Genomic DNA, 14,522 nt, shown 5'->3' on the forward strand with positions numbered 1-14,522 from the left:
AAATATTATTTACACCATGTCAATGTGTCCCGCATCCGGTGTGTCTCAATGCAGCCGCTGGCCTGAGACGCATCCCCTCCCGCCTGGGTACGCTATCAGGATCATCATCATCAAGTCGTCTCTATATAGCTGGATGCGGCGCAGGATGACATGTATCGGTGGTGCTGTCAGCTCCAGTAGAAGGCTGCATAATAATATGAAACTTAGTATAGAAAACTACATAACAATTCACAACAATTTATATTGTCTTACCATCATCGTCTCTAGATCCTGAATGCAGTCATCTGTCGCTGCATCGTATGAAGCCTTAAAAAGGAAATCAATAAAGTTAAAGAAAATAAATAAGTTATAGTTAACACAAATTCAAAGGCTGTAAGACGGCATGTCCGTCTCATGCATGCCACCTGCCATATCAGCAGCAACATCATCAGCAGGAGCCTCAACGCCCCCTTGCTGGGGACCACCTCCTCTCCGCCCACGACCACGTCATCCGGCACCACTAGCTCGTGGGATACCACAACCTCGCTGGTACGTTGTTGGGTCCATATAATCAGCCTCGTGTGCCAAACGCTGATCCGATCAAGCTCGCTGCAGTGTCTGCGCAGCCACATCCATGAATCGACGACTATACTCCTGCATGGCCACAGGATCGTGGACATAACTCTGCATCTACTGCCCCATATGATAGACGGTATGCAATCCAATCGCCTGCACAAAGTAAATAATATAAACTACATATTTGGCACTAAATTATAGCTATATAACTAATAATAACAGAAAACATACCAGGGCCTCGTGTCTCCCGGCGTATGGGACGTACCGACCGTGTGCCTGATGAATTGGGTTCCCGATAAAAAGTCCGAAAACAGTGCGGTACCATGCCATATAACGTGGAATAGGAAAGTGCTGCGGAGGTGGGGTCAAGTCCCTCGCCGGTCCCAGGTACCCAACTGCTCATTAAGCCATGCCATAAATGTGTCGTCTGCCCTGGACCGATCATCCCTCTCATAATGTAAAGCATGCCATGTAGGCGGAGTTGGTATAGGCTGCGGCAGGCCAAACTGACGAAATACCCACTCGGAGGCATGATGCTCGACAATATCGAGGCATATGAGCGGGACAAAGCCCTCCAAATATGTCAGCCAAACCTGCAATACGCTGGCAGGGTACCTATCACCTCATCGGTGTACGGCGTCCAGATGAACTATCAAATAAGAACACAAACCGTTAGTGTGCATCACTAAGTTAATCTATAACAGGTAAGTTTAGTTAGATATTCACATGTGCGTCTTCCAGCAGATCCAACACATCCCTGCAGAGGGGGAGATTATGATGGGCATCATACTCTCGTGCAAGAGTACGACGCATAACCCACCTACAGGCTAAAGGGAGTTGCGGAATTTCTACATTAGCCGGTAGCTGTGGTAGAGGTGGCTGAAACTACAGAAATCGCTCCCAGACCCAAACCTAACATACAAAGTTGACGTAAAGTATAAGATTAACTATAACTTGGTAGAATTGTAACTAATGGACATATTATTTGAATATGTTGTCACCTGTAGAAGCGGTAGAAAGCCACCAACGTCTCTCTGTGTGCCGATGCAAGCCCGACACATCTGCCTGTACAGATATGAGATGACAGCACCGCCCCAGCTGTACAAAGATGTATCCTCGAACCGGGCAATATGATGTAGAAAACAGAGGCTCACTAGGTTCCCTGAAGTGTTCGGGAACAAGACCCCCCCCCCCCAAATAGAAGGAGCAACAACATCCTCGTATATCGATGTACATCCACCTCCGCAGACTCATCGGTGATAGTATGGTGGATCTGCACCAGGTGGTCTCTAATGGGGACCAACTGTATACGACTGAACACAGACGCTACCGCCTCGTCCTCCGGCATGAAACCCGTGAGCATGTGCAGCATATCCCAATATGCCTGCCGCGAATAATATCTCATGGTCGCAGGCAGTAAAACTGGCATGCCATCAACGGACAGGCCATATAAAATCTCAGCGTCCTGGAGTGTGATGGTGGTCTCGCCGATGGGAAAATGGAAAGTGTGCGTCTCCGGTCGCCACCGCTCAATCAAGGCCGTGATCAAAGCATAGTCGAGCTGTATCCGGCCAATCCTAATAATCCTATAAAATCCCATCTCCTCCAAGTAATGGACCACGCGGGGATGTAGAACGCTGGGAGGACTCAAAATCTCCCACAATAGATCCACTCTCCTAGCCCGGAAAGTCTGCGTAAGCAACTGTCCGTCCCATATATACTCGGATCTATGCTGGGGCTATAGGGCTAATAGATCCAACGTCCGGGGGCTGGGATGTATAGTCGCGTCCATGTCGTCAACTGTAAACTATCATTAATAATTATGTGTTTTTTATTATAATTTAAATTCATATTTTTAATAACTTAATTGTACAAATTATATATATATATATATATATATATATATATATATATATATATATATATAATTATGTGTTTTTATTATAATTTAAATTCATATTTTATAATAACTTAATTGTACAAATTATATATATATATATATAATGTGTTTTTATTATAATTTAAATTCATATTTTTTAATAACTTAATTGTACAAATTACTAATTATGTGTGTTGATACAATTATTAACTTAATCGTACAAAATTTGCATTTTCAACTACCAATATAAGATACTTAAACAAAAGGAATTCTAAGCTAAAATACTACACATTACTACGCTACAAGGCTCTAAAGTTTACTACGCTATAAGGGTCTACGTTTTACTACGCTAAAAAGGTCTGGATTTTACTACGCTAAAAAATAATCTAAACTAAGCATAAACAACAAATAAATTTAATTACAAATAAAATACAAAACGGAATAAAAAACATATATATAAATCAAGATATTAACAGACAAATTTATTTTACTAATTTATATTTTATTAGAAAACACTAATATTAAATTCGGATAAATTTAACATGCTAGTTTCGGAAAAAAAACACAAACCGAAATAGAACATATACAAATCAAATAATATACATTATTATAAATGTTTCAACTTAAAATAAATTGAAATACCTCGATTTGGAATTTTGGCAAAGCAAAAAGATTAAAATTTTGACTCCGGAATTGTGAATCAACAATAGCACGAAACTCTACTCGAATGTGGGACCCTTTTTCTTCGAGTTTTATGTGTCGGGGGACCCAATTTTTTTTTTTTTTAAAGAAACGGGCAGAATCGGGGGGGACCAAGAAGTGGGGAAGAGTTTTAAAATAATGGTGGATGGATGGAATCGGAGAAGAAAACGGAGGGGAATAAAAAATCTATGTATAGCGCAACTATACCTGGCGCTATACATTAATGTTGTATATATAGCGCCAGGTATTGTGGCGCTATACCTGGCCATGTCAGCTTTTACAGTATAGCGCCACAATACCTGGCGCTATACCTTAACGGTTCCGTTACTGTTAGTATATAGTGCCAGGTATTATGGCACTATATATAAAAGGACATTTTTTTACCACCTATTTGTGTAGTTTGAGTAAAAAAAACCACATTTTGGTTCCGGACTCTAAAATTTTAGCTGGTTAAGGCTTGCTTTGCCTAGTCCTGACCCATTTATATCCCTATACGTAGGAGAAAGGTTCAAGGGGCATTTATATCTATACCCGTTTTTTGTGTCACGTTTTAACTTGTGCCCGCTTTGCAAAAAAAATTGTAAGCGTACCCACTTTTTCGCATAACGTCAGCATACGGGGCTGAAGTAGCAAAGGCAATCACGCAAAACTTCAGCATTCTAGTAGTTGGGCCTGAAGTTCAGCTCTAGAGCTGAAGTTTTTGTTTTTGTAACTGGTGAGCTTGTTTTTGTTTTGTAACTGTCGAACTTCAGTTCTAGAGCTGAAGTTATTTGGAAGCTAGCTTTAGAATAGGATTTGCTCAAATAAGCTGGGGATTCATCCATCAAACACCTTGCTAGTTTGTTAAAATCTTTGGGGTAGCAGCAATAATCTTTGTAGATTAGACAAACCAACTAGTGTTGTATATAGTGTTTGTTAAATAAAACTTTGAAACTTGTTATTAATGCTGGATAACGTATTTCCGATATCTCTATATTCAGCGGTCTAGACTGCTACTCTGTATATTACTGACGCAACAATTATAATTTGTTTTTAAATAATTTGCACCAACATCCGCAGAAGGAAGAAGAAGAAGAAAGGGGGTTGAAGTTATTTAAAAAATGGGTACAAGTTGAAAGTTTTTTAAAAAAATGGATATATGTTAAATGGGGGCGACCAAATAGGGCGCCCCGTGCAATTTTTACAAGATTCAAGGACGCAGTCGAGGCTTCTTTTCCTTTCGGAGAAATATTCAAGAATGTGTATTATTTGCTTCTATTGTCTTGTCTTATTACATTGTTGTTGCTATTTTTTCTTTATTGCTCCATTTTTAACATTCTTGAGCCGATGATCTTTCGGAAACATCTCTACCTTTATATATTATAAGTACGGGTAAGGTCTACGTACACACTATCTTCCCCATACCTCACTTGTGAGATTTCACTGAGTGGTGGTGGTTGTTGTAGAAATAATGAAATATTCAAGAATGTAGATGACACTCCTTTTTCCTTTCAGTCCTTTCTGTCTTCAAACTTTTTCTATATGACAAAATCTTTACTAACATATCAGAAATATCTAGTGAGAAGCAAATCAACAAGATGCCCTATTTTTGGAGAAAAAATTGTGCATAGAAAAGGTCATTATGTGAAAAGATATGGCATATCCAGCTTCTATTACACTTGAGATTGGCACCCCTATGGATAGATGCTGGTCCGTGAAAGCCTCTGCAACATCATGCAGAGCTCATAATGTGTACCCCAGTTTTATACTTTGCCTTAAATCTTGTTCTCCCAACGGACTACAGATATTTTCCAGTCGTTTAGTATTATAACTTGGATAATCAACCACACCTTTCAAAAATATAGGGGTGCCAGAAATTAATTACATCTAGTAATCAAAAAAGTATATAAAATTTGTACAATTTTTGTATATAACATACAGAATGTATATATAAATTTTATACATTTTTTCAGCTATTATTTTACAGCGGCTATACAATGTCATTTTTCCAAAAATATATGTACTACTTTTAGCAAATAACTCTAACCAAACACAGAATAAATTTAATCCCAAAATTACCAGGATAACCCACCCAACCCCTTCACCAAAGTGTCACAAGCATGAAAACAGCTACTCGAGTTTTGACAGGCATCTTCGTTTTGGTGATAAGATAATAAACTTTAGAGGGGAATTCTTAACACCAAGGACAAGCAAAGAAACTTTATAGTGTAATGCTCTAGACATCAGAATTAAACCATATATATGCGTGTAGGCGTGGCTACTCCCAGAAAACATCCACAACAAAGGTGCAGCTCAAGTCTCCTTTTCCTATGGCCAAAAGTAAGGTTCGTGGTTACAGGGGGCTTCGCAGTTCCAACAAAACAATATTAGCTTACGTCATAACTAACACAAACAGCATAACCCTTTGACATAAGCACTTCAACTTATAAGATATTTTGTTCAACCCCAAAATGTCAATATAGCTACCATTGTGAAATCAAATAGACCCCATTCTACCTGTTAACTGGGCAATGAACTGCAAGTACAACTGCTGCCATCGCATTCTCCTTGATGTAATTCATTATCAATGCACTGCCTACACTTACAAATTTGTAATACCCAATGCTAAGACCTTGCTACAAGCTCTCCAAACCTGAAATCTAGCTAGATTTGGTTAAAATGTGACAAATATTTTTTTCTAGCAGAGAGCTGAAAGATCTCTCTAACTGATACTCCATAGTACAGCACCTTCGTGGTGCTTTCACTAATGAATATAACTTACTCGCTTTCGAACAAGACGAGGTCTTTGTAAGCTCTAACTTAAGGGGCAGTAATGCTTTCAAATGTCAAATGCCACTCTGAAAACCAAAGCATAAAAGCAGAAACAAGCTGCATTTTCTTTCCTCCAAATATTCCCAGCACTTTTTCCTTCCTCCAAAGAGGTCAACTTCTGCAACATAGGTGTTAAACTCCTGAAAATTTTCAGATCAAACTACAGGTCTCATTCCAGTAGGCAACACATGAAACTCAAACATCTTCGGTACTTAACAGAAAAAAGGCAGCGCAGAAACTCTGTCGCAATATCTCCCAACAATAAAAGTAGCTGATAATTGGAGCTAAGTTACCATGTACAAGGAAGAGAGCGACAAGCAAAGATGTAAAAACTTGTATTGAGCTTACAACGCCTTATCACCAAGATGGTAATGCTTCGATGGAAGGAATCTGAAGAAAATGGGAAAGGGAGGAGAAAAATGGCAGCAATGGTTCCTTCTTTTTTTTTTTTTTTTGGTTTGGCCGGGTTGGGGTTTGGGGGGGGGGGGGATGTATGACAGTACTGACCTTTTTTTAAGAAAAAAACTAACATCCCTTATCTTTGTAAAATGCCACTCAACCTAATGTAACGCTTGCTCAAGATCTGAACTCCAAACCCTCATTGTTGTCTCCATGCTGAACTACTCAAACTCAGTTAAATATGGTAATGCTAAGAACCAAAACATTGCAAGACATAAACATGGTAAAAGATTAAAAAGGTAAAAGCACGAGAAAGAATATTGAATAGAAACTATGGAACATGAACAAATATCAAATCTTTACCAACTAATTGCAGAGGAAAGACGTAAAACAGCTTCTTCAGTTTCACAGATCAAATGGTGAAATGGTGAAAAAGAAGACGAGGACTAATCCAGTTATCTAATCAACCGAACTTTTTGATTGATCATACATTACACCTGACCAAATTACAGCATAATCTCATTTGTCAACCTCCATAGCTTGTGCAGCTTTAGCTTTGGCCAATGGTGTCAACTTCGTCTTCAATTTTTTCTTCCCCACTTGAAATCCACTTCCACCTTTCTTCTTCTTGTCCTTACCATCCACCTAAATCACATCATCATCCAAATTAGTTCTTATTCTCCTTTCCTTTCTTTCTTGTTTTTGTTGGTAAAAGTAAGCTTCTATCATCATCACCCAAGATAAGTAGCGGGGCACATGCAATGAAGGGGATTCATAGAAAATTTATATTGTGAAAATAGGGTAAAAATATTTTTATACATATATAAAACTTTGAATCACTCATAAGAGAAACACGAGTTCAAATCCTAGGTGCGGCATTTTTGGATATTATTGAATCCCCTAGTCAGAATTCCTGGCTCCGATACTGTCCAAAATAATTCCTTTTTTTTTTTGGATAAAGTAAAATTTTTTTTAATCATCAAAATGCTCCTGGCTTTTGAATGTGTAAAACTAGTATTGAAAAATCAAAGATTACCCAGTAAAGATCAAGACTTTTCTGATTCAAGTAGTGTATACATCAGAGAAATACTGACATAATCAGCAATTAAAGAGGTTAATTATGGATAAAATGCATGTTTTACATATGGTAAAGGCAGGATGATTAACCTTCATCTTGTTCTTTTTTGCTTGTAGCTTCTTCTCTAGCTTTTCTTTCTCTGCTTTTTCCTCTATATTTTCACCATCAATCAATAATTAGTATCACATCAAAATTATTATTTTTATAAAACGTAAATAAAAAGCAGAACTTCAAGAGGTCTAGCAAATAGCAAAATATATGAACGATTAAAAGGAAAAGAAGGGGCAAAGAATTGTACTTCGAAGATTGAATTCGTGCTGTCTTTTCCGTCGACCCAAATCGTTTTTCTTCGACATTTTGGCGACGGTGCTCGCTCTCTGGGATTTTTTGCTTCTTCTACCAATACCTTAAACCCTAAAATTTTCAAGTTTCAGCCGCATATTAATTTTCACAGATTGTTCCCTTAACTTTCATTTAAAAACTTCGGGTTTCCTCTTTGCTAATTTGTAAAATACCTCACTTATAACTCTTTTTCCTTTTCTATTTTTATTTCACGATGCTTAATGTTTGTTAGTTTTTCTTTTTAACTTTGATTTAAATTTATTGTATGTGGACTAACATGTTATAATAAATAATATGATTACTTTGACATTAGTGAATTATGTCTTGTAGTAAGCTTATTAAGAATTTTATTTTATTTAATGAAGTTAAAGCTAACTCATAAAGTAAAATAAAATTAACTTTCGATAATAGACAAAAACAACAACTAACAATCCGGTATAATTCCACAAGTGAGGTATGGAGAGAGCAGTATGTACGCAGACCTTACCTCTACCCCGATGGGATAGAGAGGCTGTTTACGATAAACCCTCGGCTCAAGAAGACGAAAAGAAGAATATAGACAATATATCAGTACCATTAATAAACACCATGGAAATAATAACGACATCACAAGAACCACTGAATAAATATAAAACAAAAATAATAACCAGTAAATAAGGCCCTAAAACTATGAAAACAGAATAGTAGCGAAAACATAACACTGACCACTAGCAGTCTAAGACTAAATCCTATCAGCCTAGCCTCATACTGGTAGACTAAATGAACTCAACTACCTCCTAACCTATAACCTTAATGCTCGACCTCCACAACTTCCTATCGAGTGCCATGTCTTCGGAGATCTGAAACCTCTTCATATCTCGCCTGATCACTTCTTCCCAATACTTCTTAGGCCGCCCCTAACTCTCCTCGTACCCACCAATGTCAACCGCTCGCACCTCCTTACCGGGGCAGCCAAGCTCCTCCTCTGGACGTGCCCGAATTATCTAAGTCTCGCTTCCCGCATCTTGTCATATCAATAGGAGTCACGCCCACCTTAACTTTCGATAATAGAAAATGTCAAAATATTTGGATGAAAGGAGTAATTGCTTCCTCTTTTTGAGATGTTTGATCAATCCCTTTTCCGATAATTTTTCCGAGCAGACCAAACTAATTAATAAGTCATAAATATTAAATAACTTCACAATAATAATTTTATGAACTATAATATAATAGTTTTGTTAGTCATATTTTCACATCATCTGCACAAATAAGTAAATCAATTTCCTTCAAACAATCTTTTCTTTTGTCCAGAAAAGGAGAGAGCAAAAAACATTCAAAATAAAAATTATCGGAGTTTACAAAAGATATATTCCCACGAATAGGGGTGGCAAAATGGTTTAAAAAAATAATTAATCATCCATATTATCTACTAAAAAGTTGGGTTGAATAGTGAACTTTTAGAAAACGTGTCAAATATGGATAAAAAACATATTATCCATTTAGAAAATGGATAACCAATGTGGCTAACTTTTACATTTATAAGTATCAAATTGGGAGTTCCTCAAGTTAGGGAGGCTAAAGACTCTCCAAAAGTGATCATATGCAAGAAGTCATGAATAATATAGTTACTCATATTATCCGGCGGTTAACCCATTTTTTATAGGTATTAAATATGGATCGGGTCAGATAATTTATCCGTTTTTTCATTACCCGCTTTCGACCCGAACCATATCCGACCGGACCCTCCCGTTTGCCACTCCTACCCACGAATGACATATTGAATGATCAAGTTGTTGATGCTCATTTTACGAAAATTCTAAATTCAAAAATGTATGATTAAGTGAGAGGTAATACTACTATATTTTTCTAACTCTTACACTATTTTGAGCAACAATTTTTTGGACACAATATTATGATAGACCATCAAAATTAATGAAACTCACGTTTCTGCATAATAAGTAGAGTGAAAATACATATTTATTAGATGATATTCCCCAATTTATTTTTTCTTAAATTTCAGCAACCAATCACAATAAGAAAGCGACGAAAAAAATATCTTGACAAGAGAATCAAATAAGCCAAAGAAGAGTAAGCTAATAGCCAAAAATGAACTTCCATTAGCGGAAAATTAAATTGAGCAAGAACATCATAACATTAATTAGCCTAATTACGTGGAAGGCAACAAAATCTGCGATAGTTTACATTAGTTAAAAAAAGCTAATCAATTTTGCAAATTTAAGTCATCGTAATGTGCTCCTAATAATTTCGCCCCACCACCAATGGTGCAGCCGATGGGGCTACTCTTCCCTAATCAAAGATTTCGTGTTCGAGTCATGTGTATAAAAAAAAATCATTGGCAGAAAACGCTTTTTCTCGAATAGGTCTTTACACTGCGCGAATACTAATATAGTCGGGCTACCGGGAAACAAAAAAAAAAAGTTTACTTGCCCCAAATTCAAGGGAATTATTGGTGCTAAAGTTAATACCTCTATTTTTATCGAGAAACTCTTTTATTTTACAAAAAAAGGGAAACATATTAACCCCACAAACAAGCTAAAGAAAAAAGAGAGAGAAAGGGTTAGTTATCTTGATTATGAATTTAAAATATACTACTTGTCATTATATATATATTATGGACGTTCATTTAGTACTCCGTTGTAAATAAGCTTCCTGAAGAAGCTTATCATTTTGGTACTTCGTTATGGATAAATATTACCTCCGGCAGAAGATTATCTATATCTGGTGCAATAGCAGTTTACAAGCAACTTACAAGAAGCTTACACAGCAGCTTACAAGCAACTTACAAGCAGCTTACACAACAGCTTACAGTAGCAGCTTACAGCTTCTTTTTTTCTATAAATAGAGGAGATTTAAGTTCATTATGTACATGAATTTGAAGTTGAATAATAAATCTCTCTCTCTTTCTCTCTCTCTCTCTCTCTCTCTCTCTCTCTCTCTCTCTCTACTTGTCTTCGATTTCTTTACTTTAAAGTCTTTATTTTATAACACGTTATCAGCACGAGACTCTGCCATTTTGAGCATTTACTTCGAATTTAATTTCTATTTCAGTGTTCATCTCTGATGTAAGGCGCTCTTACATCCGTGGTTAGATCTTGTTCATTCCGAGCATCATAAAGTAGATTATATTCTTGAAGTGGAGTACTTCTTCTCTCGTGAAGTAATTGGTTAGTCTTTGTTATAAATTCCATTTCCTGAACACCTGAGATGCAATCCTACTGGTATTCTTAAGATAATTACTACTATTAAATTATGTTATTTATGTCTTTCGAGCTTGAATAAATATATGTTTATCGTGTATGTTAATTAATGTCTTTCTAGCCAACTAATGATGCAGATGTCGTTTTACTTGGATGTGGTCTCGTGAAATTGAAAAGAACAATTGATTTTACTTAAGTTGTTATATAGTCGCGAGATACACCAGTTTTTATGTGCCAAACGAATGTGGTCTACATATATGTATACAATAACTATTTTGTGCTTATTGTCATTCTAGTTATTTTAACAAAGGGTTGCAAAGTGGATAACATTATTAGATTCACTTAAATTCCAGCAGAGTTTGTAAGATATATACAACCACCTGAATTGGTTATATTTCATATATCTCATTGTGAAATTTTGTTAAACACCAGAAGTGGTATATGTCTATGACCACCAGAAGTGATAATTTAGGCTTTCTATGGTTACAATTGAAGATAAGCTAGAGAAAATTTCTCTTTATTACTTGCATACCTCGATTTGCTCCTGAAGTAGCATTATCTTAAAAGAGGCTGAAGCATCACACGTTTTGGTTTGATTAATGCGCGTTCAGATAATTATGTTCCGTTCCCGGAAGGATGAGAACTTTTGATAAATATTAATCCATTTCCCGAAGTGAATGTGACAATATTAATAAAGCTCGTAAATATGAACGCGCTTTTGATGTAAATATATTACAATTCACCTCCAGAAGAGGTAATATTATTGAGAGAATATATACTCATTTTTCGTATTTTAAATTTACTCCTGAAGAAGTAACACAAATGAAATTTTCTCCTAAAGAAGGAAAATATTATGAAACTCTGTCTTTCTGTGCTTAAATAAAATAATAAGATATTCAAAGTTATTTTTGAAGCACATTTTCATTCCTTGAAGTGAATGAAGAAATACCACGACTCACCTCCTGAAGAAGTAGAATAACAAAGGATATAAATCTTATTTTTGTAACATAAAGATCATTGTCGCATGTATCCTTTGTACGTAAAATATCTTGAATAATTTTATTAAATATCATTCTAAGGCAAAAGCATTCTTGTAGAATGCTTTGTACTACAACCACATTAATATGTTATGGTTAGTTATCGAGTTCCCCGAAGGAAATAACAACTCATGTATCTTTCCCTTAAGGATGTAATGATTGTGTGGTTATCGCTTTGATATAAAATATTCAGTTGTTAATGGCGTTTCTCCCTGAATGAGACATTTGTCACAAAGTTGGTGGTAAAAATACTGAAATTCTTAATTTCTTACATTTATAAATTTAGAATTGTCTTTATAGTGTTCATTTTATTATGATTTTCTCTCATGATACCGGAAGTGTCTGAGTAATATTTGATAGTACAAATATATCAACAACTCCTGAAGAGTTAACTATTTGTCTAGAAGACACATGACACCAGTAGTGTCTGATAAATGTAAAATTGTGGATAATAAATGAAGGCTCTCGAAGAGTTTATGTACAAATATGTCATTCATATTATATGATTATTGTCAAAACATATGTTTGCAGTAAGCCTGAAGTTTACTAATACAAATGACTATCATATTGAGACTACAAATGATTGGAAGATTGAAAATCTTCATGTTTTCACAATCATAGGGGGTAAAATAATATGCATGTGATGAGTTACCCGCTTTATTCTTCAATTTTGTACTATATCATGTATCAGAGTAAACCAGATGTTTACTAATGCAAAAGCAGTCACAGTAAATCAGAAGTTTACTAATGCAAAAGTTTATGCCATAGTAAACCAGAAGTTTATTAAGAATAGCACATGACATGATAAACTTGAAGTTTTCATTTTCCATTTTTAAATGAGCTATTTGAGAATTCAGATAAGCATATACTGAAGAACTAGAAAGATTCTTCAAGAATTCTCTTGTGTTACTTGTTCTCATAATAAATTGGTTATATCGGCTAAAGTTGGGATTAAGACCTCTGAATTGTGGAATATATAAAAGGTGAATATGGGCCCATTCACCTATCATGTGAACCACTTATATATGCATATATAAGATGGTTACGTGTGTGTTTATTGTCAACCTGCAGTTTGACATTTGAAATTGCTTTTCTCAACTAAGAGCAAAACTTTCAGATTATGAAATCAAGACAATTCGTCTTGATGATGCTGGTTTATATCCAAGATGGTTTAACATTGAATACCTCATATTAATGGCTAAACCATTGCTTATGAGAACAAAGCTTCATGTATTGGTCTAAAATTTTCTAAATTGCATATAACAACACTTGTATGCATCAGACCAACAATATATGACAAGTCCTCCCCTCACAATTGGTTAAGGATCAGAAACCAAATATTTTTACTATCTTTTGATATGTGGTATGTGGTTAATTTCTCTACCACAATGCACAAAGATATGTTTTCCAAAAGAGATTGGGAATATATGTTAATTTTCTAACATTTGGGGGATGGAATAAACAGTTGAAAATATGCTATATGAATCGAATTATTATTAATATGATCCTCACTTGGAAAATAATTCAAGTCAAATGCCAGAAGCATTTGCTAATCCAAAATCAAATATCATATTCCAGCTGGAAATGCTCCTATTAAAATCTAAAGTCCCTGAAGGATAGAGTTTACTGTTCGCATGAAGCGTGGTAGACCAATCGGTTCCAAAGGTAACAATCCTTGAAAAATGATAAGGAACTAATGATCAAAATGATCATAATGAGGAGGAAATGAGCTCTAGAAGAGCCCACGACATAACATTTCATGAAACTCCAGAATAAGTTCAAGTACCTAAAAATAAAGAAAGTGATGAGATCTCAACAAGTTATGTCGCTTGCGAACCGCTACAAAATGATCGTCAACAATATATTTGATACAATATAGTGCACAATACTATGAAATATTGTGAGGATCAGACCAGTAGTCCAGACATCTGAAGATGTCGTGCCATTTAAATGCGAATCATAACCTATATGACTCATTTGATTAAGTCTATATGAAGATCCCTGAAGGATTTAAAATGCTTGAAACATATAATTCAAAGTCTCAGAAAATGTACTCGATCAAATTATAAAGATCTTTGTACGGTTTAAAGCAATCTGGGCGTATGTGGTATTATCGCCTCAGTGAATATTTGCTAAAAGAAAGATACATAAATGATGTTATTTGTCCATATATTTTTGTAAAGAAAATGGGTTCACAATTTGTTATACTTGCTGTTTATGTTGATGCCATAAATCTTGTTGGAACTCCAGAAGAGCTCCAAAAGGCAATTGAATGTCTTAAGAAAGAATTTGAGATGAAAGATCTTGGGAAGACAAAACTTCGTCTTGGTCTGCAAATTGAACATTGAGCAGACAAGATCTTTATCCATCAATCTGCCTATACAGCAAAGGTCTTAAAACGTTTTACATGGACTAAGCGCACCCATTGAGTACACCAGTGGTTGTTCGATCACTTGAAGTGGATAAGGATTTGTTCCGACCTCCAGAAGAGGATGAAGAACTCCTTGGTCCCGAAGTACCCT

General features: G+C 35.8%; 1 protein-coding gene and 1 long non-coding RNA gene across 2 annotated transcripts; both read right to left on the reverse strand.

Moving 5' to 3' along the window:
• Positions 1 to 5,113: 5,113 nt before the first annotated feature.
• On the reverse strand, positions 5,114 to 6,395 carry LOC138880509 (uncharacterized). The gene is made up of 3 exons (XR_011403224.1): positions 5,898 to 6,395; positions 5,633 to 5,775; positions 5,114 to 5,443 (listed from the first exon to the last, which is right to left on the reverse strand). It is a non-coding gene; the product is annotated as an uncharacterized lncRNA (long non-coding RNA).
• A 271-nt stretch (positions 6,396 to 6,666) lies between these two features.
• LOC104215048 (uncharacterized) lies at positions 6,667 to 7,873 on the reverse strand. The gene is made up of 3 exons (XM_009764787.2): positions 7,723 to 7,873; positions 7,514 to 7,575; positions 6,667 to 6,991 (listed from the first exon to the last, which is right to left on the reverse strand). The coding sequence occupies exons 1-3, from the start codon at positions 7,778 to 7,780 to the stop codon at positions 6,866 to 6,868; spliced, it is 246 nt and encodes an 81-aa protein (XP_009763089.1). The 5' UTR covers positions 7,781 to 7,873; the 3' UTR covers positions 6,667 to 6,865.
• Between the last annotated feature and the right edge of the window lie 6,649 nt (positions 7,874 to 14,522).

Source organism: Nicotiana sylvestris, chromosome 1 (assembly GCF_000393655.2).
Source record: "Nicotiana sylvestris chromosome 1, ASM39365v2, whole genome shotgun sequence".
Classification (NCBI taxonomy): Eukaryota; Viridiplantae; Streptophyta; class Magnoliopsida; order Solanales; family Solanaceae; genus Nicotiana; species Nicotiana sylvestris.